This window comes from Crocodylus siamensis, chromosome 13, assembly GCF_052110815.1.
Source record: "Crocodylus siamensis isolate JL-2025a chromosome 13, ASM5211081v1, whole genome shotgun sequence".
NCBI lineage: Eukaryota > Metazoa > Chordata > Crocodylia > Crocodylidae > Crocodylus > Crocodylus siamensis.
In genome coordinates, this window is record NC_143407.1 from 3,565,388 (window position 1) to 3,592,913 (window position 27,526).

Here is a 27,526-nt window from a genome sequence, read left to right on the forward strand (position 1 = left end):
AAATGGAAAATCTCAATAGAGCTAAGATTTAGTCCTGGAAGGGAATACCAAATAGTTATTTTTCTGGCATGGACAAATAGCAAGGAAAATTAATCCAATACGGAAGCCCTGACCCCCTTTTGATGATCTCCAAACAGGAATGACTTCTAAAACCGAGGCGGCTGCTACCAAAAGGTCCTTCCTACTTATGCTACGGGCCAAAAATGTCCTTGTAGTCACACCAGCAGCCTCCACTGATTGTACATGCTGCTCCACGCTCCCAGATTCTTTAAACAGTGGCAAAAGATGTGAGATTAAAAGTATTAGAATCGGAGGTTCCCCTATTATTCCATCGATCATATCGGCGCCAGTAACAACACAAGGGGGAATGGGATTTTTTCCCATTGCTGCATTTAAAAATTGTATTTGCTGCTGGCAAATGAATATTTGCTTGATCACAGAGGTGGTGCCCAAAACTTTATTGAAGGCTAGCAGAAATCAGACAGTCAAACACTCACTCCCCATTATTCCCCATATGCATGTCAAAAAGCATTGAATATATATGGTTACACTGAGCATACAGGAATTCTGGGCCATCCACAGGACTGAGGTTGGCCAGTATAAGTCTCCATCTAAGGAGGCTCCAAAACTCATCTCACTTGGATGTTTACTTTCCTGCAATTCAATCCAGGTTCTCCTTGCTTGGCACGTTTTCCTAGGTGAACAAATAATCAGAGTTTGACTCTGTTTACTGTTCCACACAAAAAACTCGCTGCACAACCTGAAATACCTAGTTCATAAGTATGGACTCATACCCTTGCTTCACTTCACTAGCAGGAGAGGCAGAAAACTCTAAGCTACAGGTGTTCGGCTCAATATAATCTAATCCCTCAACTACTGGCTAATCGTCCTCAGCCTACTGGGTGCACTAACATGTACTATGAAATCAGTTCCCATCCTCCTATGGACACTGCAGTTATACAAACTATATCCCAAGAAGTATGTTACGACTTGGGTGAAGTTTCAGGTATTTATCCTAATTTTTTAATCTCCCGCTTCAGCTTCTCGATCTCCAGGTACAGTTTCTGGACTTCCAGCAGGGACTTCAGTTGCATCAGGGGCACACCGCACTGCAGGGCACGTCGGCTCTCAACTACCACGTCACACATGGCAGAACTGCCTTGCTTTGTCTAAAAAGAAAGGAAAAAGACGGTAGTGACTATGCTGCAGAAGATGAGGGCTTACCGTCTCAAGTGCATTTGCTTCTTTCTGCATCCAAATACGATTCTACACCAGTGGTGGCTTTAGGGTTGCTGGGGCCCTGGGCAAGAGCCTCATTTGGGGCCCTTCGAGGCTTAAACTGTGATGACCTATGAGCAAGTCGGACATTTTCAATTTCACTTTGCCCTATCCATGAAACGGCAACAAAAGTATCTTAATACAATAGTGATAATGCAGATATTCAGTGCAATTAATTTTTATTTTTATAAAGTGTGGGGCCCCAGGCAGTAGACCTGATTCCCCTCCCCTACGGCTGCTACTGCTGTCTCGTACCATCTGTGGCTGACATGGGGCCTCACATCCATGGAAGTCAGCAGTGCTAAGCACCTCCGGGGAGGGTCTCAGCCACATTTAGGATCGGACATTTGGCCTGTAAGCTGTAGACAGAAAGCTTGCCTTCTCATGCATCTGTGCTGCACTGAGCACATTGGAAATTGCTCAAAGGGTCGTAATACTGGCTTTGTACTGGGTTTCAAATAAATCAGAACACACCCATGCTCACACATCCTATACTGACGTGATGTTTTATCAACCAAATTTGATACTTTTGTATTTTGCTTGGAGCTGTCACTACAAAATGAAGAAAACCTCTCAAATCAAGAGAGGGGATCAGGGATTTCTTTGCTTTCAGATCAATGTATTTTTTCCCCTTCCCATCTTACCCATGACACTTCTTCCTGCCTCGTCATGCAGCTCATTTTTTGAACGAAGCAAACATAAGTTAAGGACAGGTCAGACCGTTCTTCTGTCCCGTGCTAGACCCTGGGCAGACCGCATCAAGAAATCCCACCGCACGAGGCCACTTACACACGTGGGGAACGTCGTCCAGTTGCCATCCGCGGAACAGGTAATTTTCCAAGTCTCAGTTACAGGCAGGTACCAATGGCCTGAAAACTGGTATCCCGGAAAGCACTTGAAAGAGACCGTTTCATTCACTTTGTACCACGGTTTTTCACTCGTGGGGTTGACCATTCTTCCATTTTCCACTTTTGGCTTTGGACACTGGACTGAAAGGAAGAGGCACGACAGAAGGGGAATCAGGAAGAGAAGGGGGAGATACCCCACGAATGGTGCTTGCTGCCTGTAGCACAAAGCCATCCCCCCCTCCCCTCCTCCCACCTTATGGCTGATGTCACTGCGGCTGTTTTGATTTTGAGGAGAAATAAGCCCCACGTAACATCACCAGATCCACAACGAGCCTCTCGCTCAAGAGAGAAGAGGGTCTACACTTCAGCGAGGAATACATGCTGACGTGAACTGGAGCTGCACCTGCACAGTACCCACCAGAAAGCAGCCAAGGAAGGGCTGGACTGAAATCCCATCTAGTTCTTTGTAGATCAGGTATTTTGGGGCAGCATCATCAGGGTCTGTTGTATGCTACAGTCCATGGTTCTCTATAAATACCTCAAACAGACACTTAGGATACCCTCTGCTGCCATACAAGGCAGGCAGGACCTGGGCCCAAACTCTCGTTTATACAGTGGGCTTCGGCGTGAAGCTCCCTTCTCGCTGCCAATGAAAGTTAGGCCTGAAATCTAGGAGATCTCCGGGAATCGGCTCCTTCCCTCCCTGCAGGCACAGCAATCTCCCTGGGACCATGTGTATTGACCTTGGCTGGAGGAAAGGCCAGGTCAGCACCAGTGGGCTTCAAACCTATGCATCCAGGCATATGGTCAGCTTGCGAGGGAGTCCAGCTGGAGAAGGGCTGATCCTTGTCAAAGCAACTCAAGGGCAGGCTGGAGGCTCCCTGCAGCTTGGGAAGTCACCCCTGCTCACATCTCTGATCAGCATCGATACTAACCCGGCTGACAAGTTGGCTCAGGAGAACTCCATGTACTGTCTTCCTGGCACCAGCTTTCTCCATTGCCATCTATCCTGTAGCCTTTGTTGCAAGAAAACTGCACCGTGGCTCCATACAGAAAAGCAGTTATGTCACTGATTGTCCTTCCATTGTGAACCACTGGCATGGGGCAGCGAACAACTGAGGGTGGTCAACAGAGATGTCAATGTTAAGGTAAGCCAGACTTAGGGGACACGAGAACATCACAGTTTATTACCTTTTTTTTTTTAAATAGACCTTTGCATTTAAAGAAGGTATTTTATGTCTATAGAAACTTGCAGACTGTTTCTTCCTGCATTGGATTCATTTTGGACTATAAAAAAAGTGATACGGTCACCGGGCACGACTGAGAACACTGCTCCGTGCTCTTCTCCCCACTGCTAAGTCAAGTTGCCTGGGACATTCCCATGCTTTTTCCAGTTCTGCTTTACTTGCAACTTTTTTTCCATGACCGGGGTTGCTGAAAAAGACACTCTGCTTGGATTCTCCGCCTGAGCTTTAACCCACAAGGGCTCTTTTTCCTCCTGCACATCACACCTCCCATATCGGTGAACGCATCCATGCAATTCTGCGCAGGAATGCGTTAGATCATTGCTTCCTGCAAATGCGACAACCACCCGATCTTCCCGCACAGCACGGTCTGTAGTCACTACCTTTGTCTAATGTAGCATGATGCAGAAAGACTCACATTTGCACCGTGGGGCAGGGCCACTCCAGGTCAGATTTACCCCGTTGCCTGATGTACAGTAGATGGAAGACTCTCCAATCAGGGATAAGCCCTCAGCACAGCTGTACGTGACTTTTGATCCATAAGGGTAATGCCCCTGGCCGGTGCCGGAGTGCTTGCCTTTGGTGATACTTGGAGGTGGGCCACAGACTACACGGAGACGAGAAAAGCAAAGAGATAAGGCTGGAGAGCCCTCTTGCTGACCTGGGTGAGAGTCAGGGCTGGCTCCAGGGAAACCAGGGAGGTTGCAGGAGAATCCAACACCCAGCATTTATGTTGTGGGAAGATTCGCTTCAAGTTCAGCTCTTTACAGAATCAGGCCCCCTGTCTGCAAATTGGCCCTTCACCTCCCAGGATCATTTGAACAAGCACCTGGCCCTCCTGTCACTTATGAACCCTGCCACCAAGTCCCCCAACCAGTGGCTTAGCCCCTGACCTGCTACCAAGCCTCCCCACAGCTCCTCCTCTTCCATACGAAGGGCCGTCTCCCCTGCCGCTCTCCACCCAAGTGCAACCAAGTGCAAAGTTTGCGGCGAATTCTGCAGCGTGGTGGAAGCAAGACTAAGGGGAAGATACCAAGTAAAGGAAATACTGGACTGAAAATTGGGGGGGGAAGCGGTAAATTCTCCTGAAAACAACATCTAAAGGGATACAAGAATCATCCCCTGGAAAAGGGCTGCGCCCTGCAGCAACTCGCACGTTCATTCCTGAGCTAGAAAAAGCCCTGGAGATGAGACAAGAAGGGAAACCCCCCAGCTGACCTCCCTCTCCCACCCGGCGCACTCATTTTTACTTACCTTTATCACAGAAGGGCAGTGGAGGATGCCACATCCCATCGCCCCCGCAGTGAACCGAGGAACTGCCTCTGAGGACGTAGCCGAAATGGCAGTGAAACTCGACACGGTTTCCAAACACGTGCTCCTTCCTACTGACCGAGATCAGGGCTCCGTTTTCAATAGCTGGGTTTGGACAGTACAGCCCTGAGAAACACCAGGAGAGAAATATTTTACGATGGTGTTGGGGGAAGGTTTGCAGTAGAGACGATTTCTATGACTGAGACTTTTTTTTGCCAGGAGGATCTGAAACCTTGGACAGATCCTGGTATTGCCACAGGTCAATAGGTGCAGAGAAGGGCTGCTAGGATGCACAGAGGGATGGAAGAGGCCTCAAGAGGCGACTAGAAGAGCTTGGCGTTTAATCAAAATGAAACAGGCTGTGATGACTCTCTGGGGCTGGAAGCACCCCCACAAGATCATCATGTCCCGTTAAAATCTGTGGCGAGGAGAAGAGTTGCACAGTGAATTCAGTTTGTCACCTGGGTATCATCACATGGCCCTGTTACCACCATGTACCCAGTGCATATCAACTCCTGCACACACAGTTTCGTCATCAGACGTGCTGAACACCCAGACTCCACTTCGAAGTCCATGAGGTCTGCCAGTGCTCGGCACCTCTGGAAATCCAGCCCCAAGGGCCTTAGAAGAAATAGCTCCCCAAACCACTGCCGAGATCACAGATCAGTCAAAACAAAGACAATTACGTTTAAAACAAAAGAGGGGTTACTCACTCTCACAAAACTCCGGGACTTTGGACCATGTGAAATTGCTAAGACAAGTAATCCTGGGAATTACTCCAGGGATCAAGGTGTAACCGGGTCTGCAGGAGTAGGTGACTACAGACCCTACTGGGAAATCTTTTCGAGGAACCTGGTTAGCACTGTCAAGGGCTGGGGGGTAGGAGCAGCTACCTGGCAATGGAGAAGAACATAGGTATCGATTAAACCCACAGGTAACGGGAAACATTTTGAGGAAGAAGCCTCTATTGCGGGAAGGTGGCCAGGGAGAGACAGCCATTAAAAAAAAAAAAAAAAAAAAAAAAAAAAAATCAGCGGCTTAAAGTCTGCCCTCATCAAGACATGCCTAAATCTACTTACTACTCTGAGCACAAAATGTGTGCAAGAAACAAATAGCAAGCAGCGACAGGCTGGGCCAGCAGTAAGCCTGGCAGCTGGCCTGTGGGGTGAGCCCACGCTTGAAATCAAGTGGCAAAATGTGATGTTGTTTGCAAATCACATGATGAATTTAACCATAAGATTTGTCCCTTTATGAAGGGACACGGTCCCACAATGGTTTTATTATAAAATTCTAGTTTTACTGAACTTCTTGAAGGCTCCTTGCGCTCTGCGGGCATCAGAGCCTCACAAGACCTCTCATTTAAATCAGAGGCAAAACTAATAATCAATAATAAAACTAATTGACGGAACCCAAACTCAGCACCCAACAGGATAATGTCAAAATTAATGTGTATGGGTCTCTTTTGAAGACAGATAACCGATATGGCCATATCCAAGCAGACAGAAACAGAAGGGAGCATCACTGCATTTAACTACTGATAAAATCAGTGACAAAAATGCATTTCTAGTATAGAAGTAACAAAAGTGACCCCGTCCTTTATACTTACCCAGGTTGCAAACTGGTGGCTGAGGACTCCACTTAGTGTCAGCTTGGCACCAGATGATTTCGCTCCCCCTAATGACATACCCGGGATCACATTCAAACGAGATGTTGCTCTTATAGCTATAATTCTGGCTGAGTGGAGGTTTCAGTCTTCCATTCTGAATACTTGGGGCTGGACACTGAACCGCTGCAGGACACCAAGCCAGAAAGATTTTCCATGGGTTTTGGTTGCTGGGCACATCTAACAACAATCAGCCTCCCCACCCACACCCGGGTCAGGCAAGAAGGAATAACATTACGAGGGGAATGGAGAAACTGTTGGCAGAAAGGTAGAGCTACTGGTCCAAGACCACAGAAAAAGATCAGGGCAGAACAAGTGTTAAAGTCCCATTTCTCAGCCTTCTCCTAGCGGCACGTGTCCTCCTCGTATCTTGTTACTGCTCAGAGTAAGAGCTGATGTGCCAGAGAACGGATCACACCAGAGCTGAGCTGCACACAGAAGGGCATAGGAGAAGTCCACATACAACGATCCTGGCAGTGTTTTAAATGCCACGGACCAGACAGCCTTTGTTCCCTCTTGTCCCCGCTCAGTCGGGACAAGAGGGTCTCCCCCACTTTCGGGGCTCAGACTGCTCCCACAAACGTATCGACACTGCATGCTGCAAAGGATACTGTCAGGATGGGTAGACTGGGGACCAGGAACCAACAGGCAGGTCAAGTGCAGGCAGGAAGGAAATCTATGGGATAAATCAGCTGGGATGTGGCTCTCGCAGGAAGGCACGAGAGGAGAGATGAGCATGCATCGCAGGGGGGAGGTTGTTGGAGTGGTTTAGGGCTCATTAGGATCACAAGTGGCACAGCAGACTGTGGGTGCCCTAGGAGGTTTCATTCCAGCTGACCATGCACCAGTCTCTTCCACCTTTCTGTGCCACAGGGGCTTGTAGAGCAAGGCAGAACGAATCACCTTCACACTGCGGGAGAGGGCCGCTCCATGCAGCGGTTTCATCATCACCAGTCTCACAGCGAATGGAGGCCTCTCCCTCCAGCGTGTAACCTTTGAGACATCTGTATGTCACCGAGGATCCAGTAGAGAAATATCCCCTGCCTGGGTGGCTGTGTTGCCCGTTTTCAACACGTGGGGGTGACCCACAACCTGGAACATGACAGAGAAAAATACCACATTTACAGATGCTAAGCATGCTCCGAAAAGGGAACAAGGCACTTTAGGGAACTTGGGGGTTCCTGATGGCACATTTGCAAGGCCCGTGGTCCTCCCAGAGCACGTGCCCCTGTGCACTAGATCTGTGCAATCTGGCAGGCCTCGGGGTTCATCTCTGCAGGGCCTCTGCTGCACTGGGGAGAAAAGGATGAAAAGATCTCTGTACTCACCTGCTCCGTGGAGGTGAAGAATTGTTTCCTAGTGTTTGGCTTTGGTGACCTGAAATCACCCAAGGCTTCTCAGGATTTTAAAGCAGAGACCCTATTCTTTCTCTGTGTTTGGAAAGATCTGAGCACAGTGCAAGAGTTACAGCGTGGGAAGCTGTCTGTCTGCTCCTGAAAGAGGAGCTCTCCCAGCGACACAGCTCCCCCTTTTATACGCACCTGGAACACAGTGCGGTACTCTGGGATCCCAAGAGCCGTCATGTCTGCAGCGAATCTGAGTAGAGCCATTGACGCCATACCCGGCATTGCATTCAATGGTAACAGCATCTTCATACGCGTATTTCTCTTCTCCAGTTTTCGGCAGTGGCGTATATGTGCCATTTGCAATTTGTGGAGGCGGACACTGAACTCCTGGGAAGCAGCGCCAAGAACGAGAGTGAGGAAGAAGAGCCGGAGCGCAGGGAGGTGGCATTTCCCTGGAAGGTCTGAGGTTCATTTTTTAAGTCAATTCTTTTTCCTGCCATGAATGGGGCAGGCCTGTCCTGGGGGTCAGGGACTCTCAGTGCCTCTTCTGTAGCAGGCACCAGGTCCAATGCTGCTGGCTGAGGACATTTGGTCCTCACCGGTCAGAACGATTGTGCACCACCCACCCTGCGAGTACCATGCTGTACCCAGGCTGACAGGATGGGAGCAACAAGTATCTCCTCCAATGGATAACCACAGTCCTGATTTTTCATGTTCAATTAAAAGTAGCTAGAAAAAAGCAGCGACTGCCCAATCCTCCTTTCTTACCTCACCAGCATCCAACTGCTGATGAGATGTATAGCCTCATAATAGCCAATAACTTTGCTTATTGTAGATAATTAGGGAAAAGACTGACATACTTACTCTGACAAAAGTTTGGTACGTCAGACCAGGTCAGATTTTGCAGACAAGTAACGCGCCCCTGGGTGATTCCCGAGATGAACTCGTAACCCCTGTTGCAGCCATACATCACCACAGTCCCAGGGGGAATCAGTTGGCCAACATAATTCTTTTGGAACGCATGAGGGATGTTAGGTGGCTCCTTACAGCTCTCTAAGAGTTCAAAAACAATTTAAAAAAAAAGAAGAAAAAACAGCATGAGGACTCAGAGGCCTATACCTCCTCTGTGAGCATGTCCAAGAGACATAGCTGTAGCAAAATTACAGGGCTGCTGAAACAGGTGACAAAACTCCTGCTGAATGCACTGCAGACAGGATTTTGCCTTTTCATCTTTGTAGCTCCAATCCCTGCCTTCTCCTTAAGTCAACGGTAAAATGGGCTTCAATGCAAAACCATGGTGGCTTCAATCTTAGATCAGCTTCTCAGCTGTTATAAATACATGTAGCTCCTTGATTCTAGTTATACCAAGGTACTAACATGAAGGAAATCTGGAAGATAGATGGCATCTTGGTTGGCATTGATTTAAAAAGGCTAAGTACCAACATCACAAAATTCAAGCTGTTGTTTCTAGACAGCATAACAAAAAAGTCAGCAATAGTGGTCCTACCTGTATGCTGCTCCAGAATGAATTCTACTTGCAATCATAAAAAGAAGGAATATGCTAAAAATCAAGATTTCTGCTAAAGATCAGCTGTCCAGGACAAGTGAAAGTTTTGCTTTCATTTTTCATAATTAAATCAGATAGAACACATCAGGGTTTGTTTGCTCGCTTGGTATCTTAGTATCCCCTTAAAGAAGGCAGATGATCATATAGTTTCATAGTTTCTAGGGTCGGAAGGGACCCGAGTAGATCTAGTCCGACCCCCTGCCACGGCAGGAAAGACTACTGGGGTCAAACGACCCCAGCAAGGTGTACAGGTAGCCTCCACAGTAGTGTGTGACTGATTGAATTCGATTCATTTGAAGAACTAAGCACATTCAAAAAGAGGTCATGGATGGACATCACGGGCAAGGACGTGCACAAAATCAGAGAAACGTAGGGCAGCGTTTTAAATTGGGCAGGAGAAAAATATGAGGCCCCCCCACGTCCAAATCCCAGCTGTTGGAATGGGAAGGAATCGGGCATCACCAAACTGATGTAGCAACACGAACAGGCATCTTGTCCACAATGTGTTTACAGGGACCATATACGATCTCAGTCTCCCAGCGTCCAGACATCTCCTTGCAGATCTCTTTAGAAGGATCTCGGCTTCCTCGCTGCAGACCACAACTTCGACTAGTTCCCGTCTCCCACCCATACCCTCAGCTATGCAGCTGCAGTCCCTGTGAGAGGCAAGTCTCCCAGTTCCTCTGCACAGAGCCATGTATAAAGTATCCACATAATTTACTAAAAAAACCCAAACCCCATGATTAATCTCACACACTGCCAGCTACCAAACAAAAAATGACAATGCAGCTCCAGTGCAGCTCCTTGTGGTAGGAGGATGCGCATGGGGAAAGAGACCAAAAAAGACTCTCTGCAAAGTGCCTTTATTTGGTTGACCCATTCAATTTGGTGCATTTTTACAGTATGCTTAAGCTGATGTTCAGACTAAGTCAGTGGGTAGACAAATTGCCCGTCATTCAGGATAAGCACATAAATGCAACAAACCTGCCAGCGACCCATGGAGGCCAAAGCAATTACAAAACATGCATGAGAACTGGGTGGAATTAGGGTCTAGAGGACAAACATTCCCACGAACCCTAGGAACTGCAGGAGACAGTTAGCCAAGACGACAGGATCTGGACAGGCGCTCCAGTGCTCTCTCAGCAGATGGGTGAAGAGCCAGTCAAGCGGGGAGGGCGACAGGAGAGGTAGGTGGAGAAAAAAAATAAAGGAGCGAGGTTCACCCCCAACTCACCAAGAGCCCCCGTTGGCAGCAATGCAAGCACGAAAGTCCCCAGGAGCTGCCAGGACCCGCAAAGAGATGCCTTCATGGTGCTGGGTGAGAGCCAAGGCTGGAGAGCAGGGCTGACAGCGAGGGTGCTGCCTGGCAGGGCACTAGCCACTCCTCACACTGAGCACAGTGCCACGGGGAGCCTGCCTCTCCCTCGCTGGGGGTGGGCACAAGCAGAAAGGAGAAGCAGGAACACGCGCAGCTGCGGGAGCCCTGGGACTGGACAGGCAAGGGGCGGGGGACTGTGTGCCGCCCAGCTCCCCTTGCAAATGGAACAAGAGTTACAAACACCAAGACAAGCAGCTGTTAATGCAATGGCATTTTATTGGAATGCTAGAGTGACCAAAAACCAACTTAATCACAAAGGTGCAGGCAAGAAAAAAGCCCTCTCATTTCTAGGGCAATGAGACAATACAGCTCATCTCATTCCTCCTCTGCAGGCAAAGTTTCATCACGTACTCTTATTGCGCGCACGGTGTTGAGAGACGTCCAAGCAGGTGCCAATCAAATGTAGCCTCATGAAAAGCAGGCAGGAAACCTGCAGAGATTTTGAAAGCCAGAGACTAGGAGAGGGGCTGGGCTTTGCAGCTCCTCACATTAAAATGCACTGATTGTATCGGTTCAAATTCACTGCAATTAAATGTGAGCAGCGGTTGTGTGAGGTCTGCAAGAGGGAAGGTTGCTAGTGTGAGTTTCCACTTGCAAAGGATCAGAACCGTTTCTCAGTTAAATGTTTACTTGCATACAATTCCGTCAAATCTCAATTAAACCACCTGCCCGTCCCCCTAAACAAGAGAGCACGACCTAAAATACCTATCGTACGGTTGGGAGGCTCAGACTTGTGAGCGAAGGGAAGGAGCGAGAAAATCCTAAACAGCTGGCGTGAGAAAACCTAATCCCGAATACAGCAGGCACTGCACTCAGGCCTACCAGGAGTATTAGCACAGGCTGTGAAATCAGGAAAGAGTTCTGCTTTGCACGCTCCCATCTTGTGAACTGGATCCAAAGAAGCTGTGAGTGGCTGGATGTGGGTCACAGGTCTGGTTCTTGATTTCCAGCTTCAGGTTTTCTATTTCCTTCAGGAACCTCACTTGCAACAGACAAATATCACACTGACAAAACTCTTTGACATCGTACGCCGTCTTATACACCTCATCCTCTTTCACCTTTTTTGAAGAAAAAAAGAAACAGAGGACATGTGATGCTGCTGCAGGATGCAAGGGCTCCTCCTCCAGTACACTCGCTTCCTTTGTCCCAGCCACGGTCCTGCACTGAACGCGCGCCTGCCTCTCGCCGGCTGTGTGCGACAGGGCCTCGTTCCGGCGAGTGCTGTCAAGTCCTACGGCTAACTGGAAGGTGACGGTACTAAGCACCTTTGGGAGAGGTTCACAGCAACCTTCAGGATCAAACACTTGGACTGAGCTCCTTACACAGCAGCCATGGTCTTCCCACACGTTTATGCTGCATTGAATACACTGGACGTTGCTTACTAAATAGTCATAATACTGGCTACATCCGGTGCCCCGGGAGAACAGACTATATGAACACACAAGCTCTCCTGCCTGGCTGCTAACTTATCCACCACATTTTACGTCTTTTATGTCTTGAATGGAGCTGTTATTATATAGGAAGAAAACACTGTCTGCCTCCTTTCCGTTACATCATGCACTGCTCCCTCCAGGCTCATCTCTGAGTGAAGTGAGCAGGTAAGAAGTAACGGCAATTAGGAACGCAGGAGAACTGGACGGGAACTGGAGACATGGAGACAGGCAACGGTTAACTGAAAGCCTCTATTTTAAACCCTCATATGCAGTTGCAGTGCACAATGCCAGGACGATATGACAGTATGCCACAGGTGACAGCAGGGGGAACAAAGCCACTGCTGTTACCCTGTTCACGGCAGCGACAGAGAAGCAATTGCTTAATTAAGTTCTGAGGATCCCAGGAGAAGGACCGTGCACCATGCTACAGAGAGGGGCAACCATCTCCACGGGCTGCACCAGTCTGGTCAGAGGGAAACATCCCTCCCGACCCCAGACTGGGCAACCGGTCTGATGCCGAGCAGAAGAGCGAGACCCTCGAGGCAGGCACCTGTGAGGTTTCTCAGACCCAGCAGAAACGCAATCACACCCCAATCGAAACCTTCAGCCCTAGCTGTGCCCAGTGTCCACTGCTGAAGAGGGTGGGAAAATCCCTTCAGAAACCAGTAAAGCATTCACAAGAGGAAGGCCGCTTTCCTGACCATCAGTGAACGCCCATCAGAAGCCCTGAAGCTGGGGACTGCCATACCAGAACCGGGGGAAAAACCCAACCACGCCAGGGCACTTACACATTTGGGGAAGTCTGTCCACTTGCCGTCAGCACGACAAGTAATCGTCCACGTGTCAGTCCTAAACAGATGCCAGCAGCCTAAGAATCGGTGCCCCTCAGGGCAGCTGAAAGTAATGGTTTCATTCATGTGGTACCATGCTTTTTCATCCTGGTTGCCCATCACTCTTCCATGTGGCAGGTCTGGCTTTGGACACCGAACTGAAAGGAAAATGTGCGACAGGTGGCAGATCAGCGAGAGGACGAGAGGATGCAAAGGCAGGATGCCTGAAACAGTTGTTTTTCCTACAGCAGCTTTGACTTAGCTTGGAAATAGGCACAGGGGAGAAATGAGTTCAGCGAGGGGCCGAACGCAACCCCGTCCCCTGCTGTGCGCTTCCCAGGCAGAGCTCACCAAGCCCTTCCTTGTCTGTAATGCGATGCCCGCTTCTCTTTCAACACCTCTGTTAGACATCAGCGCGAGACTGCAAGCGCCTGAGGAGCCCTCGCTATTCTCCTTGGTGGCAATGATCTCAAGTTGCAGCAAGGGACGTTTACGTTGGATCTTAGGAAGAATTTTCTCAAGGGGAGGGCAGTAAAGCACTGGAACAGGTTACCCACAGAGGTGGTGGAGGTTTTTAAGACCCAGCTACACAGAGCCTTGGCTGGGATGATGTAGTTGGGGCTGGTCCTGCTTTGAGCAGGGGTTTGCACTAGACACAACCTCCCGAGGTCCCTTCTGACCCCTCATTTTTTATGACTATTTGCTGGTATGGGCTGAGTTACAGAGCAAATACACATCACTTTGCAGATTTAAGCATGGGCATCTCAGCATCAACAATAGGCTCTTTCCACAAACAGGAAAGAATATCAGTCAGTAACACCAGCTTTCTGTAAGGCACAGCACTCGTCTTGGATGCCAGGGCTGCGTGCTTTTTTCCCTCGTGAGGGTGAATGGCTGAGTGGTGAAAGCACCCGAGTCTACCACTGCCTAAACTGCTGGAGGGCCTCAACGAGCCATTCAGCTATACACACTCTACTTTCCTCCCCTGTAAAAGGGGGATGATGCGGACAGATCATGCGATGAAAAGCAGGCACGATTGATCACGCATCGTCTTCTCGGGTGCTTTTCTTTGGCAGCATGCAGCCGGGGCAGCTATGCGAACGCAGGCTTAGCGATAATTAGCACTTTGCTCATTAACCTCCTGACACCATTTTGAGAGGTGTCATTTACTGCCTCTGTTTAGCTGATGAACAAACTCCAAGTGACTTGGTGTCCAGGACACAGACAAGGGAGGGTCCTTAGCCTCAGAGTTGTGTTCAGAGGCCCCTCTTTCTTCCCCGTCTCCATGTCCCTGATCTGTCCCTTGCAGGCACAGTTCTTCAGGGTCTGCACATACGTGACGGAGCAGTCGGTGACCACCGAGACTTACCCAGATGACAAGACGGCAGAGGAGGACTCCAGTTACTGTCCTCCTGGCATTGGCTCTCTCTACTGCCATCCATCATGTAGCCTTCACTGCAGGAAAACCGCACAGTGGTGCCATATAGGAAAACATACCTAGTGGTAGTCATTCGTCCATTTTTGATCACTGGCCTGCGGCAGCGAACCTCTGAGGATACACAACCAAGACATGAGGCTTACGACTAAAGCAGGGAACGACAAGACCATTCAGGCTGCCAATTTATTGTTCGTGTTATCTGAATTCTTGTGGGTTTCTGGAAGATTTCACTTCCTTGGACAATTACACAAGACTGTGTCGTCTTGTACCAGAGCTGGGAAGACATTGGGAAGATGAGCAGGGCCGAATTACGACTGTAAGGCCGGTGGGTTCAACACTATTACCTCCAGCCTGAGCTCCCGGTGAGAGGTCAGGTCACAGGCTGTTCCCATAAACTCTCTCAACATTGTCTGCAAAGGGGCCTGCATGCCTAAAGGGACGATATTAGGGCAACTGTTTTGGAAACCAGGCATTGAGAGCTGCATCAGCTGGGCAAGGGAAGCAACAGTTGGGAATGAGGCTCTCGCATCAACTAGGCCTTGGGTTCGAAGGCAGGTTGCCTTGAGGAAGAGAGAACTGACACTGGGGGCACCTGGTGTGACCATTTTTGTGTGTGGGAAAGAGACATCCCCAGGAGGGGACACTGGACACTTCAGAGCAGCGACTCTCAACCAAGGCGCTGCAGTACCCTAGGGTGCCTTGAGATCCTTTCAAGGGTGCTGTGGGGTGCGCCAAGTGATGTTATCACCATTAGGTTTACAAGCATGATCCACATGATAACCCCCGAGATTGCCAACAGAAACCTGTAGCTGTGGGTATTCTGAGCTCTTTGCAACAGAAAAAACTGCTCTGGTATTTTTCTATAAGCAAAGAAAGAGTGAAAACCATGAGCTGGTATTTGCCAAGGCGGGCCTGGAGGCAATCTGGGGATGTCCTGTGTCTAAAAAAGTTGAGGACCACTGCTTTAAATGGACACTTTAGGTGGGGCACTTCCTTAGATGCTCTCTAGCTGCACTTGAGATTAGCATATACGAGTCCATCAAGTCCCTTGCTTACAGCTGTCCAGCCATTCAAGGAGACCATCCATCCCCTGCACGACAGGGAAGTCCTGCCAATGCTGAAACACATGCTATGAAGATGGGGGCTGTCCCCAGCAATACCTCAGCCCAACCCATCTCCCCTTGCACAGCCCACGACACGACACGGGGGAGCTGCTGAGATGGACAGAGGGCTCTGCTCGTTTTCAGCCCCATTTGCTAAAACACTCGCGAGGCGACACCAGTCCCAAGAGCAACACAGGAAAACTCACTTTCACACCGCGGGGCAGGCCCACTCCAGGTCATATTGGACTCATCATCCAAGGTACAGTAGATGGAAGACTCTCCAATCAGCGACAAGCCCTCGGCACAGCTGTACTTAACCTCCGAGCCATAGAAGAAGTGTTCCTTGGTGCCGCCAGAATGCTGCCCTTGCTTAATATCTGGAGGTGGCCCACAGGCTGTAAATGGAGAAGACAGCAAAGATGCCAGGTTGGAGAGGCCCCATACTGGTGTGACCAAAAGTCAGCACAGGCTCCAGGGAAACTAGACCAGTCACAGGAGAATCCAGCACTTGATGCTTATATGGGGGGCAGATTCTCTTCAGGATGACACTCAGCTTCTGGCAAGATCAAGTCTGCCCAGCGGAGCTGCTGACCGCTTCCAGAATCGTCTGCGCCAGTGACCAAACCTCCAGGGTCAAACCCCCTGACCTGCCACCGAGCCTCCATACAACTCCTTGATGCACAGGCCTATCCCTCCACCCCGGCCTGATGAAACAGTGTGGGAATTACGGAGAACGCTACAACAGGGTAGAGCTAGAACTAAGAGGAGGACATAAAGAACAGGAAATGTTAGTCTGATAACGAGGAGGAAAGCTCATGGAATGGGATCTGCGATGCACGGAAGACGGTTTGGGAGCTCCATCCTCTGACACGCTTCGTCTTCAGCTAGAAAAGGCACGGGTGATGATACCCACCACTTGTCCAGCACTTCAACGTGGAGCAGTTCCTCTGAAACACCACCTCCTCGTACGAGTGCCAGAAGCAGATTTGGCTTCTTGCTGCTCTTTCCAAGTTCTGGGGGTGGGGGAATGAGTCACATTTATATTCACCTTTATCACAAAAGGGTTCCGGCGGTTTCCATGTCTCGTCAGACTGGCACTTAATAAACCTGGGGCCATTGAGGACATAACCAGCATTACACCCAACCTCAACAGTGCTTCCAGGTGTATGCTCCATTCCATGGCTAGGTACCAGTGTCCCGTGTTCAATATGCGGGGATGGACACACAGGCTCTGAGAACGATAAGGAAACAAAGTGTTTTCAAATCAAGAATTTAAACTAGTCTCGTTTTAGCAGTACAGGCACTTTCTGCTAGCCAGGAGAAGCCAAGCCCTTGGACAGAAGCTGGCAGACTTTGTGGCCTGAGCAGGGGCCACCACCCCTGCAGTTTTCAGCCCGATGCGCCTTCACACACACAAGGTCATCTGTGACGCGAGTTTTGCCCGTCAGCAGCTTGAGCTGCCGTGTCCCCCAAACCCCTGCACTTATCACCTTGAAACTGGGCAGGCTTTGTGGCCTCAGCAGGGGCCACCACCCCTGCAGTTTTGACCCCACTGTGGCTTAACACATACACGTGACATGAGTTTTGCTTTCATGACTTTGGGGTGCAGCTTCCCCCAAACCTCTGCACCGATCTTGAAACTCAGCAGGCTTCACGCTCTCAGCAGAGGCTACCGCCCCTGCAAGCTTCATCCAAATCAGAAAAAAACAACAAAGCTATAGATATTTCATTGATTCCCCGTTATACCCCATGGCCAGATCTCCGGAGGCAGCTCTGAAGCTTCAGAGCCGCTTTGGCCGGATCAAAGCGGGAACCCGGATCAGGTCCCTGGCATCCGAAGCAGCCAGATCCACAGCTGGATCAAATAGCTGCCTACTCGCACAGGCCTACAGGGCACCCCTGGGAATAACCAGGAACAATGACTACATATGGACAAAGAGCAGATTTAGGTTGGACTTTGGGAAGAACTTCACAGTAAGGGTTGCCAGAATCTGGAAGAGGCTCCCGAGGGAGGTGGTGCTCTCCTTTACCTTGGGGGTCTTTAATAGAAGAGACTGGACAAGCACCTGGCTGGGGTCATATGACCCCAGCGCTCTTTCCTGCCTCTGGCAGGGGGTCGGACTCGATCTGTTGAGGTCCCTTCCGACCCGAGCATCTATGAAACTACACGCACTGCGTGGATTGCACGCCACCATTGTGGTCACACTCTTGCGGTTCTGACCTGAGCAGGGGATTGGAGTGAGAATGCAGGAGACGGGGCCAGCTCAACACTAAGGACACGCACACGTGGACAGACACGGGACACGCACAGATAGAAACTCCTGTACACCTGTGGAACAGGTCTCCAAATACCAGAACTCTGCCTTCCATACACACCTCGGACACATTGGGGTATTGCAGGACTCCAGTCGCCATTTTCATTGCAGCGAATCTCTTTGTCACCATGGAGGCCATACCCATGATTGCACTGGATGCTAATGGTATCGCCATAAAGGTATTTCCTCCCCTCACTTCTTGCTATATAGAGCCACTGCAGCTGAAAACTGTGCACCACCTTTCCATTGTGAACGGAAGGGGTTGGACACGAAATTCCTGGGAAGCAAGAGTGAGAAATCAGAGCACGGACGGCCAGGGGGCAGCAGGCTTACCCTCCCAGGAAGCCGGCATTTTCCTGGCAGGTCTGAGGAGGTTCGTTTAAAGGCAAATGTTTTCTGCCTGCCACAAGTGAGGCAAGCTTGTCACGTGGGTCAGGGATGTTCAGCATCCCTTCTGCAGCCGGCACCTGGTCCAATTCCAGCTGGCCGGGTGCATTTGGTCTTCAACATGGAACGACCGCGCGGCACCTTTTGCGAGCACTGTGCTGCCTGTGCACCTCCTACTTCGGCTATTGTCTGCTGCAGTTGACTAGGGAGAGGGAAGTTGGGGGCAACCCATCAGGCCACGAGCATGTAAACTTCCTGGGGGAGATTCCTAAAGGCGCGCACAGACTTTGTGATGCCAGCAAAGGCAGATTCTAGGGGAGTTTTAAGCTACCTTTTCTGCCCTGGCTGTTCTGAACCGGTCATTAGTTTCCAATGATGGATGGTCCTACGGCTTTGTGCCCAGTGCATTCAGGACTTCAGAAGTGTCCTGGATCTCTGCTGTATGATGCATCAAGACCCGACACATCCATCCAACGCCCCACCCTACAAGTGGGTATTTCTGTACCACAACACAGCAAGCAGACTTGGAGTGACTCTTTCTTCCTTTCTCTCACCCACCCACCCTCACACTTTGAGCCACTCTGCTTTTGAGTACGAACCCAGCCTCCTTCATTGCTAATAATACTGCGCCCTAGCTAGGCTAAGTAAATGAAAGATTCATATACTCACTCCCACACGGACTTGGATGTTTAGACCACTGAAAGTTACTTTGACAGGTAATAGTGAGCTTGTTTTCTCCAGGCCTGAATTCGTAGCCTGACCAACAGGTGTATGTAAACACAGAGCCAGCTGGAAACTCGGCGCTCAGCTCTTCACTTGAGAAAAAAAAGTCACGTTGCATGATCCTATCAGTATTAGGGGGGTCGTCGCAACCGCCTGGGAGGAAAAACAGTTCAAAAACAAAATTAATGAGGAGCAATTACATCCTCAGCGGCCCTGTTCCAGACACAATGACCCCAGTCAGGCACTAGGTGAAGGGTTGGTGATACTGCAAGGAAGGCAGGAAAATAAAAAAAAGATTTAGATCCTTTCTTACCCCGACCCCAGTGAAGTCAGCACAAAGCTTCCAGTGAATTCACTGGAACCAGGATTTCAACCTTTGCTTCTGCAGGCCCAACTCCTGCTTTCTACTATAGTTGACTTTGCTGCGCGGCCACTACGACCCCATCATCACAGGCCAGCTTCTCACTTGTGGAACAGCGTAGCTACACCGCTGGCATTTACCCCACCTGAGGATTTGGCATCACTGCACGGATTTCTCATCATCATCTCTGTAGGGCACGTTGTTAGTCCCTTTGAAGTGAATGCTAAGACTTGCTGGCTGCAACGGAACCAGGTTTAAGCCTATCCTGCTTGAAGTGTTGGCTTCCTAGAATCATTCTCCTCCGCAGAGCAGCCAAGAATCGTTTCTAGGAGCACAGCAAAGTGCAGCGTGGAAAGGAGCGTTCATGTGTTACGCAGGCTGGTGATGCAAGTCAAGGGGCTTGAGCCTGCAGGGCCTATTCAAGCCCCACTCCTCCCTCTTATCTCACCGGAGTCTCACCCAAACAATGCTGACAGGGTGCGCTAGAAGATGCGCTAGCCAGGACATGATACTTACTTCGTTCGCAAACTGGTACTGGAGGGCTCCAGGTATTATTCTCATTGCACTGAATGTTGCTGTTGCCGCGGAGGGTAAAACCTTTATTACACTCAAGCAAAAGGATGCTGTTCCAGGTGTGGACACTGCTGTATCTGTTCACTATTCTCCCATTGTCAAGGTGCGGAGTTTTGCAGTGAATTGCTGGGGAAGAAAAAGTATGAGTTTGGGAGATCTACTGTTAGATGCCAGTTTGGGAAACAATACAGGGTTTACCAGGAAGCCCTGAAAAAGCACCTGGACAGAGAGAGAACATTTTCTAACCACTCCTCCACCCTCCCCTCAACTTGCATTTATCCATTTACGTATTGCTAATGTTTCAGTAAGGTATGGCAAACCAGCATCAAGAGGATGCCAGTGTGGCAGAACACCAAGCTTCCAAATTAGGTGCAACAATTTTTTTTGCCCAGCTCAGCATATGGCTTTTGCAGTTCAGCCAGGACAACATTCACATGTGTTCTGCTTAGAAGTCCAAACCCAAGTGCTTACAGCAGTTACCAGCACAGCCCTTCATTATTCCCACGTTATGTGAACACATAAGATGATGCCAGGGCTGTTCCAACAGCTCCCACGGACCATCAGGTTATCATGATGTCTCTCCCTTTCCCTCTGTAGCCCTAGAGCCTTCTGCTGCAGAACTGCTACTCGGGTTGCCTTGCATTGCTGATGGCCACTAATTCAGCAGCTGCACTTTGAGTGATAATTTACTCAGGAGGAAACCAAATGAAGAATAACTACTTTCTACCCCACTTCTCCTCTCCTACCCCCTTCAAGCCTTGTTTTGTCCTTTCTTCTCTATACCAACACCTTCTCACTCAGTACATTGTCCTCCCCAGTTTAAGCTGGTAACTTGCTCGTACCGTTACAGTGCCCCAGTTACCACGCATAGCTACACAGTGCCGACATCACGGCAATTTATGGGAACAGTACAGGGTCACCTTTGCATTCAGGGGGAGGCCCACTCCAGACTCCATTATGCTTATCCCGGGATGTACAGTAGATGGAGGCTTCTCCAACAAGCGAGAAAGGAATCTCTCCTGCCTTTACGCTGTCACACTTGTAAGTGACTGATGTCCCGTAGCTGAACTCCTCCAGAATCAATGCATTGTGCGTCCCATGGTTTATTGTCGGAGGCGGCAGACACGGTATCACTAACAAAAAGAAAGGGGGCAGGGAAATGAGAGGAAGTGAGTGAGAGAGAGAGAGAATTTAACTGATGTTGTATGCAGTGTCTCACAGGAAAGAGAGGCTGAAATACAACAGGCCAGAACCCCTTTGGTTGTGCAAAACGAGTGTAGCTCCCCTGAATGCAAGGGAGCTGCAATCATTTATCCTGTTGACTTCACTCTATCAGCTGGGGATCTGCCCTTAGGGCTATGCCAGTTATGGAGACCAGGATTGTTAACACCAGAAAATGGGACATCTTTCCACATATAGTTATGGAGCCAGAGCTCAGTGGACTGGCTGTGTGGTCATCAAAAAGCTGAAGGATGAAGGGCTTGTAAAAATGAAGCTGCTAACTATTTGAGAACAATGAGGTTCCTGCGATGCTTTCTCCAATGGCAAGGTGTTAGCTTAACTAACCTGACTGAAGTCCCACTTTGGTAGTGAACCCTATCCCCCGAACTCCACCTGCAGTACCAGTGGGTTACGATGCGCTTCATTTTTTGTCTTCAGCAATTACTGCTCTTTTGTGTGAAGGAGGCCTGCTACATGCCACCCCCGGGATAGCTGCACTTGAATGACAAGCAAAGGGACAGGATCTGGAAAGCACCTGAAGACTGCAACGTACCATACGCATGTCGGTACTCTGTATCTGAAGAAAAAGGGTTCGGTGTAAAAGTGTTTAAATTCTATTAACCTAGAGCATGACTGTTAGGCGATTCTCTCTCCCTACCAGACATATTTGTAAAGTAACAGACTTCTCTGTAGCGTGGTACAAAAAGTAAACAAGTACGAGAGGAGTCTGCAGTGAAGCACTACATGTGATTCCTATTTGATTCCTAGCAGAGGAACAAGCCTTTTTCATGATCAAATCCCATTAGACTTATAGCAGAACACTATTAAATGTCTCTACTTACATTGACAAAGTGGCACACCTTGATCCCACTCAACAGCCCCTTGTGCAATCACACAACTGGACTGTGAACTTCCAATTAATCTGTACCTGAACGGAACAGGGGAAAGGAGGTGTGGGAATCTTACTATGCAAACTCAGACTATCATCATCAAATGATACTGTTTTCTGATGAGATTAGGAACTTGGCAGACAAAGGTACTATATATTAGACATTGTGCATTTAGCTTTCTATAAAGACATTGGACTTGGTACGTCAGCACATCCCAATTAAAAACTAGCACTCTAGAAACTAACACCTTACAACATTAATGCAGGACTTCTTGCTACAATTTATAAAACAAAAACTGTCCAACTGATGGATTTCTAGGAGGTCACTGTAATCAGGAACAACATCCCTAGGGAGTGCTTGCAGTGGGATTGCTGCAGGATCTGTTTCTGACCCGCCATTAATTCAATACTTTCACGATTTGACAGAAAACATAAAATCATTGCTGACAATATCCAGATGATATATTGACAGCCTGGTGAATAAGAACTATCTGGATTGCCTGGCAAGGCAGGCTCATATAAATACCATACAAGGCCATGTATCTAGTCTTTTTTGCTCCTAGCCAGTTATGATTGCAGCATGGGGAAAGGAGGCATGCATTCAAGTGCAGGGATTCTGAAAAAGAAGAGAAGCAAATAAGCATGGGCTCCCCCAGAGACGCCATAGCTAAGAGGACTACAGTGATAGTCGGAAGTATAAGCGTAGGACCAGTCAGCTAAGGAAGGAAGGTGATGCTAACGAGACCACAGCTGAAGTACCATGCCCAAGCTATACGCTTCAAAAGAGATACTGAAATATTGCAGGTGCTATGAGCAAGATTTGAGGTTTAGAAAAAACAACCCGAGAGGAAAAGATTAAGGAAGGCTTGGAAAGATTAAGCTGACTTGATCTCTCAATTCCTAGACTGGCAGAAGAGTTGTGAGAGTAGATGGCTCTAATTGATCAGAAAAAGGCACAAGTATGACCCACAGCCTGGAGGCTGCATACATATCTGTTCGTTACCTCTAGTCTGAATTTCAGAGCAAGTGTCACAAACTACTGGAACAGCTTACTTGCAGATATGCTGGAGTCTCCCTCACTTAGAGCCCTTTAAGCAAGATGAGAAGCTTTCCTAAAGAATATGCTGCAACTGAAGAGCAGCAGTGTTTTCATGCAGAAATCATGGGTTGAGCTTCTCTGGCCTGTGTTATTCAAGAGGTCAGCCCTGATGGTCATCATCAGGGAACCTGGTTTTAGATGATTAAAAAAAAAAAAATCCCCAATTTTTGGATTAAAAATGTAACCCCAAAATCCCCCTTTTTCCATGATTAAAATGAAACACTGTTATATCTATATCTATCTATCAGTGGTGCTTCGTTTTAATCATGGGGAAATGTAGATTTTTGGGTTACTTTTTTAAATCCAAAAATTGGGGGTTTTTGGTTTTCTTTTTTTAAATCAGTGACAGCCAGGTCTATAATGGCCAGTGATCCGTAGTCTAGGCTTTACAGCCTATGCATTAGTCAGTACAAGCTGCTTGTTACTTACCCATCTTCACAGGTGAAATTTATTGTTGAACCAAACCGGAGATCCGTAAGAATGACCACTTGGCCATTGTCCGGTGCCATAGGATGAGGGCATTGTCTTGCTAGAAGACAAATGCATTGGAGTTACTCTTTATCTGTGTGTGTTGATGGGTTGGTAAAATATAATACCAGGGAGAAGCAAAAATCCTGCATCATTAAACCCCATCCATTTTCTCCAGGGTCTGTCAGATCGGGACAGAGATCCTTCTTGGTAACTTGGCATTTTTGTACACATTGGTTTAAATTAATTTCCATTCTATTGACATTTTTATTTGGGAATATTACCTATGTGGCATTTAGGAGCCTTCTTCTGGCAGAAGTATTTTTTAGTTATACTTCAAAATCCACATTTAGCCCAAAGGAATTAATTTTTAAACATCTCCAGGAATGGCAAGCCAGTAAAAGATTGCAGTCTATCTTGACCTGGTTTCAGGTAGGAATTGACAGTTTACTGTTGAGAAACTCCGTATTTCATCACGGCTTTTGCTTTTGCACCATCGTGTGGCCTCCCTTAGCCTCCTTAATTAAAATGGGTGGCTGAGGATCAATTAGATTTTTTTAAAAAGGAAATAAATTACATAAAATACTCACGAACACAGAAGGGACGAGAAGGGACTGTCCACGCAGAAAGGCGATCGCAATGAAGAAAAGATGCTGAACGTTTGGTATAACCTGGGCGACACGTGTACTCTACTGTGGTCCCCCAAGGAAAAGAAGTCCTGTTACTGTAGTCCTCTCTTGGCGCAGCGTAAGTTAGACGTGGTAGTGGGCCACAGGTACCTAGTGACAACAACAACAAAAAACAGTGAAAAAACCGGTAAGGTGAAAAACGACAGGAGCCGAGACTCCCTTGACTAAAATGTCAGGAAGGTCTTAAAACACTCGACCCCGGCTTCCTAACTGAACCCTGCTACTTCAATCTGCTGGTTTCTGATACACACTGGGTTAAAAAAAAATCTCAAACAAGCCAGACCTACATCGAATAAGTCTAAGTTTCCCTTCAAGTCAGGGAGATATTCGTGGAACAGCCTGTGGTGGGGGTTCAGAGCGCAGCAATGGTCTGTGCAGCTTGCCTGGAGAGGCCACAGCGCATCGGTATTTTCTCTCAGTCATCACTGGCCATGGTTTCCAGGCCTTGGCCAGCCTCCAAATGCTGTAAGAAAGCAGCTAGGCTGAGGCTAGGCAGAGCTAAAGCTAACAGTACGTCTGTCCAGCTGGCTCTGCCGACGGGGATACAGCAGGTTACAACTTCCCTTTGTTCCAGCTGCGCAGAAAGAAGTGGCCCAGGGTGTTCAGAGGGAAAGCGCTAGAGTTAGGGCGAGAAAAGGCTCATCCCATCTATTTAGCCTCTTCAACAGGAAAGAAAATGTTGTCGCTTCTCTCATCACCAATGACCTGCCAGTGGGTAAGCACCTGCAAGTGCCCACACAAGCTCTGCGGTCTCCAGAGCAGCCTGACAAAACCCTGGGCCTCGGACCAAAACTGGAGGTTAGGTACATGCTTGACTTAACATATAAATGCTTCTCCATGCTCCTTGGTTTTCCAAGGCCAGTCTAGGGGTTCAGATCAACTCTTGCCTTTCACCTCAGGCAGTCACTTGTACCAGCAAAGAGCGACTGCGAATGCCTCCACTCCTGAACTGGAAGCAGTGCACACAAATGACTGGGGGTGAGGAGCACCGGAGAGCTGAGCCCCTTACGTCTTGGGATGACAAAGGCTCCCATGTGGATTCGTAGACTATCAAAGACCCAGAAGCACAGGGGCAGCAAAGAAATGGGAAGTGTTCACAGGGGAGGTTTCATTCTTGTGGCATGAACCTCAAGAACCAGTTTTGTTCCACTGAGGTCTTGAGTCGACTCGGACGGATCTGCTTGGTTCTCGCATAGACTTACTCTGCACAGCAACAACAAGAGCAGCAGCACATAATAGTCGAAGGGCAGCCACATAACAGCTCTGGTCCCCAGGGCACAACAATGCCATCTTTCCTTTGGCTGGGCTCTCTTCTTCAAGACCTAGCAGGACTTACCACATGGTCCTTCCAGACTAAATAGCTGCAAAAGTGGCTGGTGGGAGAAAGAAAATAAAATTTGTTACATTTAAGGTAAACCCATACTTAAGCTTTCAGGGTAGCTTTTGGCACTGTATTTTCACAATGGGGTCCTGGAGTCTGGCTGGGGCTCTTAACTACTGCAATATTAATGAAAAGGGGAGTTCAGCTCCTAAGCTGGCGTGAACTGGTATAGGTCCAGCAAGGCCACACTGATTGACATCCGCTGGTGGTCCTGGAATTGGGAGGAAGGTTGAGAGCATAAGTGAAGTAAAAACAGATCCTTCTGATAGAGGAGGAAGGAAAAAACTGAGTCCGGTTCTGATAACTCCGACAAGTTGCATTCTGTCTCATTCCATTGCATTCTTTAGGGCTGTGGTCTTTCCTTATCATTCAGAACGAAAATCTCCAAGAACAACAACACAGCAGAATTACTTAATTCCTGGATCTAACAACACTTGCCTCAAAGGTCACATTTCCCTGGCACATTCATAAAGGAAAGGAAAACAGGGCTGGAAGGGACCTCAGGAGGCAGTCCCCATTCAGGACACGCTCGTCCGTTGCTTTAATCACCAAGATAAGTATTTCTCTAACTTCACTTCAACTTCCAGCAACAGTGAGACTTTACAGCCTCTCCAGGTAATCCCTTTCCAGGGCTTCACTACCTGCACAGGTCCTTATAATAGCCACCCTAAATTATTCTGGCTGCAAATTTAAACCCATTACTTATTGTCCTTTTCCCTGTGAAAATGAGGGGCTCCATCCTCCTTTTAACATTTTTTAGTATTTGAAGACTATTATCGAGTCCCCCTGCCAGCTTTTTCTCCAGATGGAATAGTTCTTCCAACCTTTCCTTGTAAGCCATGTGCCCGGGACCTTCTCATTTTTGTGCTCTCCTCTGCAGTCTTCCCAATTTGTCCATTTTCTTGCAGTGCGGTGCCTGAAATTGGACTCCCCACCCCAGGCAAGGCCTCACCAGCGCTGAATACACCGGGGCATACATACACTCCGGTACTGGTGTATTCTGTTAGCTTCTTTGCAGTGTTACATTGCCAGTTCTTCACACACCTTTGCGATCCCTTATAATCCCCAGGCCCTTTTCTGCAACGCGACACCTAGCCAGCTCTCTGCCTCCCATTCACACTTGTGCATCAGATTGTTCTTTCCAAAGTGCAGCCTTTGCATTGGTCTCTCTCAACTTTCTTTCCCCTGCAGCCCTGTAACCCAAAGCCTAATCCTTCTTAGTTCTCTTTGCTCAGCCTCTCCTTGGAACGACATCTGGCTTGACTTCATTTACAAACATTTGTGCTTTTTTGGGAATATGTGTTATAACAGATTCTACCAATTTTTCACGCGGAGGGGGGGAAAGAGGGCAAGAAATCCAAGACTATTCACCTCCTCCGGCTTTTTTAGAGCAGCTCTGCTTAAACTGCAGGGCCTTAGCTGACTTACCCGTACGCTGGCAAGAGACAAAGGCAGGCGAACTAGTTCCCCCCGGATGAAGCAATGCCTCCGACTTCTCCAGTCTAGTTTCTCCTGGCCCCAGGCATCGCACTGCTTAAAAAGGAGCTAGCCCAACATGCCCACACATACAGAAAGCCTGAGATGCACCAAAATGGAGTTACAGTTTAGAACGGCGGCTGTGCCACCTTATCTACCAATGATTAACTCCTCCTTTAAAACGACAAGGAAGCAGTAGAGTGAATGCACTTCAGCCCAAGCTGATGTTGACACTGTTTATTTTCTGGGCTGATGTGCCAGCTTGTTACCGAAAATGATCTGCAGGAGAAGTTCCCTGGAACTTGGATGAAGAGGTTTATTGTTTGTTCCAAGAGCAAAAGAGGACTGGTGCGCAAGCTAAGCCCACTGGTACCTGGTAAACCATGGTGGGTCACTCCACCCTGCCTGAAGGGGATCATTGCCATAACAGCCCAACAACAGCGGTATATACGACTGGAGGCTTTTTGATCCATTTTTGGTGGGTATTTTGAACACACACAGTTCC

The 27,526-nt window shown here is 48.5% G+C and overlaps 2 protein-coding genes across 2 annotated transcripts; both read right to left on the reverse strand.

Annotated features, from left to right (window-relative positions):
• Nucleotides 1-450: 450 nt before the first annotated feature.
• On the reverse strand, nucleotides 451-10,631 carry LOC149853687 (C4b-binding protein alpha chain-like). Its single transcript, XM_090026653.1, has 11 exons — nucleotides 10,492-10,631; nucleotides 8,555-8,743; nucleotides 7,886-8,077; nucleotides 7,248-7,436; nucleotides 6,288-6,470; nucleotides 5,395-5,574; nucleotides 4,625-4,807; nucleotides 3,789-3,977; nucleotides 3,062-3,241; nucleotides 2,068-2,267; nucleotides 451-1,169 (listed from the first exon to the last, which is right to left on the reverse strand). The coding sequence occupies exons 1-11, from the start codon at nucleotides 10,565-10,567 to the stop codon at nucleotides 1,011-1,013; spliced, it is 1,920 nt and encodes a 639-aa protein (XP_089882779.1). The 5' UTR covers nucleotides 10,568-10,631; the 3' UTR covers nucleotides 451-1,010.
• A 200-nt stretch (nucleotides 10,632-10,831) lies between these two features.
• On the reverse strand, nucleotides 10,832-27,178 carry LOC149853688 (zona pellucida sperm-binding protein 3 receptor-like). The gene is made up of 14 exons (XM_090026652.1): nucleotides 26,974-27,178; nucleotides 25,367-25,537; nucleotides 24,066-24,254; nucleotides 23,437-23,536; nucleotides 21,862-21,947; nucleotides 20,719-20,931; nucleotides 19,742-19,924; nucleotides 18,811-19,017; nucleotides 17,816-18,031; nucleotides 16,488-16,670; nucleotides 15,646-15,834; nucleotides 14,268-14,447; nucleotides 12,857-13,056; nucleotides 10,832-11,693 (listed from the first exon to the last, which is right to left on the reverse strand). The coding sequence occupies exons 2-14, from the start codon at nucleotides 25,452-25,454 to the stop codon at nucleotides 11,484-11,486; spliced, it is 2,244 nt and encodes a 747-aa protein (XP_089882778.1). The 5' UTR covers nucleotides 25,455-25,537; nucleotides 26,974-27,178; the 3' UTR covers nucleotides 10,832-11,483.
• Between the last annotated feature and the right edge of the window lie 348 nt (nucleotides 27,179-27,526).

Excerpts from the sequence above, each read along its gene's own strand:
- LOC149853687 (XM_090026653.1), bottom strand. The coding sequence starts at position 10,567 with ATGAAGGCATCTCTTTGCGGGTCCTGGCAGCTCCTGGGGACTTTCGTG. Across the intron at positions 5,575-6,287 it reads GCCACCAGTTTGCAACCTGG|GTAGCTGCTCCTACCCCCCA; the intron begins GTAAGTATAAAG and ends CTCCATTGCCAG. Across the intron at positions 3,978-4,624 it reads ACTGCCCTTCTGTGATAAAG|TCTGTGGCCCACCTCCAAGT; the intron begins GTAAGTAAAAAT and ends GTCTCCGTGTAG.
- LOC149853688 (XM_090026652.1), bottom strand. The coding sequence starts at position 25,454 with ATGGCATTGTTGTGCCCTGGGGACCAGAGCTGTTATGTGGCTGCCCTT. Across the intron at positions 23,537-24,065 it reads TTCTCGTCCCTTCTGTGTTC|CAAGACAATGCCCTCATCCT; the intron begins GTGAGTATTTTA and ends TTTGTCTTCTAG. Across the intron at positions 11,694-12,856 it reads GGACAGACTTCCCCAAATGT|GTGAAAGAGGATGAGGTGTA; the intron begins GTAAGTGCCCTG and ends TCTTCAAAAAAG.